Source organism: Myotis davidii, unplaced genomic scaffold (assembly GCF_000327345.1).
Source record: "Myotis davidii unplaced genomic scaffold, ASM32734v1 scaffold571, whole genome shotgun sequence".
NCBI lineage: Eukaryota > Metazoa > Chordata > Mammalia > Chiroptera > Vespertilionidae > Myotis > Myotis davidii.
Genome location: NW_006283136.1, coordinates 2029342 through 2032854, shown reverse-complemented (window position 1 = coordinate 2032854; position 3513 = coordinate 2029342). Strand labels below are relative to the sequence as shown.

The 3513-nt window shown below is 39.4% G+C and overlaps 1 protein-coding gene across 4 annotated transcripts in view; it reads right to left on the bottom strand.

The window, feature by feature from the left end:
• Positions 1-3513, bottom strand: part of PCYT1A (phosphate cytidylyltransferase 1, choline, alpha) — a 61989-nt gene that overhangs the window by 22305 nt on the left and 36171 nt on the right. For all 4 annotated transcript variants that reach the window (XM_006753406.2, XM_015562531.1, XM_015562535.1 and 1 more), the window contains exon 3: positions 1100-1199. In XM_006753406.2, coding sequence (XP_006753469.1) covers positions 1100-1199 — 100 coding nt within the window. The remainder of the gene's footprint in view (positions 1-1099; positions 1200-3513) is intronic.

Here is a 3513-nt window from a genome sequence, read left to right as displayed (position 1 = left end):
TTCTTGCGGTGCCACTGGGCAGCCCAGAGGCCCACGCAGCACCCCAGTCTGCGGCATCTGGCCATGCTCAGTGCATCTCTGCATGGGGACTTGGGCGCTGTGACTCAGGCGAAGGGGGGCGCACAGGGGCCTGAGGGCCCCGGTGCTGCCCAAGGCCCAGAGTTCAGCTAGGACCTGCCCTTCCATGCCAAATGCTTGCGCTTCGATTGCAGGCCAGGCCTAGGGACTGCACCCATGCACAAATTTCTTGCACTGGGCCTCTGGTCTTCCATAAAGATTTGTGGCTATAACTGTTTCTTACTCCCTAGTGCTTGCCTGAGTTTGAGTCAAGACCTATGTTTACAGAGTGGACAAAATATTTACTATAGTAATTGAAAAAAATAAAGAAGGATTGAATAAAAGGAGAATTGAAGAATTTATAAAGAAGTAATGACAGCTGCCTATAAGACTGTATTCACAACATATGATCATGGAAGTTTCTATTTATGATGATCCCTAAAACCAATTGAGTATCTAGAATACATTTATTATGTAAACTAAGCATACAAATAAAGAGTATGAGCTTTGAAAATAATGAAGTGAGTCTTTAAAACACTAGAAAATGATAATATCAAGAAAGATAAAATTAAGTGATGAGTATCTTTGAACTTGAGATATTTTTGTCTTCTATCATCAATAGCATAATAGCTAGGGTACTTACTGATAGAAAGGAAGATTTGGGGAACAATTGGAAGGTTATTAAAAATGTGATAGCCTGACATATTATTTGGACCTCTGTAAAAATCGATAAGGTTAAAGTCCAGCTCTGCTATATCTCATGACTATGACAACAGCCCAAGAAGCAAATATGTACTACTATATCTCAAAGCTGTGATAACATCCTGGGAAACAAGTGCCTAACATAATTTTAAAAAATGAAATTTTGTGGAGTAGTTATCCTCCCAAAAGAACAGCAAGGGAGCTAGAAAAAACTCATTCCCACTTGTCCCAACTAGTCTTTATAGGTAAACTAAGGGAAGAATATAGAAAGTGGGCATAAATTTGATAAATACAATTGAATGCTAAAAACAAAACAAAAAATAATAGGGCATTTACTTACAAGGTGTTCCTCTGCTGGCTTCTTCCATAGTTACCCTGACATAGGGCTTATTAAAGTCTACTTCAATTTCATCAGAAAAAGGAGCTGGCTGCCGTAAGCCCTTAAGAAGAGGAAAGTGAAGGAGGAAAAAACAGTTAAATTCAATGGAACAAACCGAAATACTCAAAAAAATGGCAGCTTTAAAGAACAATTAGTTACTGAATATACTGTGACTAAAATTCCTCCTAAAATTTCATAACATAAAAAAGAAAAGAAAAAGGCATTCCAAAATGACAAGTGAAAGTTGCAACCTTTCACCTAATGGACAAATCACAGTGTCAAAGATAAATGTTTTGCTAATGATTTCAGGGTAAAGACTGAACAAGACTGCTGGGAACAGTCCCAACTAACTGGGCCCAGAATGACGGATCCTCTGCTGCATGGCAGAACAGCCAACCCGGATCTATGTGACTCAGTTGCCAAGGTTCATAAGCGCATTTTCAAATCACTCCACCTAGTAGACTGAGAAGGCAAACAGCTCCTGTGTGCTTTACGAAGCACAATTATCATTGTGTAATGCTGTGCACTGTAAATATGTCCTAATGCTCATGTGAAGCAAGTAGTATAACAGCTGGTATCTTCAAGAAAATGAGGTTCAGAGGTTATATGAATTGTAGGCAATTACAGAAAACCTCGATATAATGGACTAATTCAGGTCAGAAGGTGGCCAAAAGACTCTTACTAGTACGTGAGTAGGTTTTCTGAATGCATATGTTAAAAAATTGATAAATTAAATTACCTGTTTTTATTTATGTAGACACATTTGTGTAACTAAAATTAAATATGTATGAAAAGTTTAATTTCACAGGAAAGTGTTCTATACGTATTAAAATCATTCTAAATTTATTCTTAATAGTTTTAGTAAATTCACCAGTCACCAGAGGTAAACAAATGCACACAGCTGGGACGTGGATTAGTGCACATCAGAACATCAACCCACTGGTGTTAAAACTGCTCGAGAAAGAGCGTATGTTGGAGCAAAGACAGAGTCTTCAATAAATGGTGTTGGGAAAACTGGACAGGTACATGCAAAAAAAATGAAACTAGACCACCAACTTACGCTATATACAAGAATAAACTCAAAATGGATAAGAGACTTAATGTAAGACGTGAAACCATAAAAGTCCTAGGAGAAACCATAAGCACCAAAATCTCAGACATCGCTTGTAGCAACATGTTTACTGATACAACTCCTAGAACAATGGAAACCAAAGAGAAAATAAACAAACAGAACTACATTAAAATAAAAAGCTTCTGCACTGCAAAAGAAACCATCAACAGATTAACAAGAGAGCCCATTACATGGGAGGACATATTTGCCAATGATACATCTGATAAAGGGTTAATCTCCAAAATGTATAGTGAACTCACAACTTAATAAAAGGAAGATAAACAATCCAAGTAAAAAATGAGCAAAGGACCTAAATAGACACCTCTCCAAAGTGAACATACAGAAAGCCAAGAGACATAAAAAAAACTAGAGGCCCGATGCACAAAATTCGTGCAAAAGTAGGCCTTCACGGTCCCTGCTGCCTCGGCCCTGGCTGCCTCGTGGCCCTGGAGCCCCGGCCACCACCCACTGGCTGTTCCGAAAGGTCGTTTGGAAGGCTATTCCACCATCCAGTCTAATTAGCATATTAGCTCTTTATTATATAGGATGCTCAAAGTCACTAATCATCAGAGAGATGCAGATCAAAATGACAATAAGATATCACCTCACACCTGTCAGAATAGCCATCATTAACAAATCAACAAACAACAAGTGTTGGTGAGGTTGTGGAGAAAAGGGAACTCTAGTACACTGCTGGTGGGAATGCAGACTAGTGCGGCCACTGTGGAAAACAGTATGAAATTTCCTCAAAAAATTAAATGTGGAACTTCCATTTGACCCAGTGATCCCACTTTTAGAAATATATCCTAAGAAACCCAAAACACTCATCAGAAAGAATATATGCACCCCTATGTTCATAGCAGCGCAATTTACAATAGCTAAGATGTGGAAACAGCTTAAGTGCCCACCAGCAGATGAGTGAATAAAAAAACTTTGGTACATTTAAACAATGGAATACTATGCAGCAATAAAAAAGAAAGAACTCACATGATCTCACTCATCTGTGGAATCTAAGGAACCAAATAAACTGATGATCAAAAATAGACCCAGAGCCTCGTCGGTGTGACGCAGTGGTTGAGCTATGACCTATGAAGTGGCTCAGTGGTTGAGCATTGACCTTTGAACCAGGAGCTCAGGGTTCGATCCCCGGTCAGGGCACATGCCCAGGTTGCAGGCTCAATCCCTGGTGTGGGGTATGCAGGAGGCAGCTAATTGATGATTCTCTCTCATCATTGATGTTTCTATCTCTCCCTCTCCCTTCCTC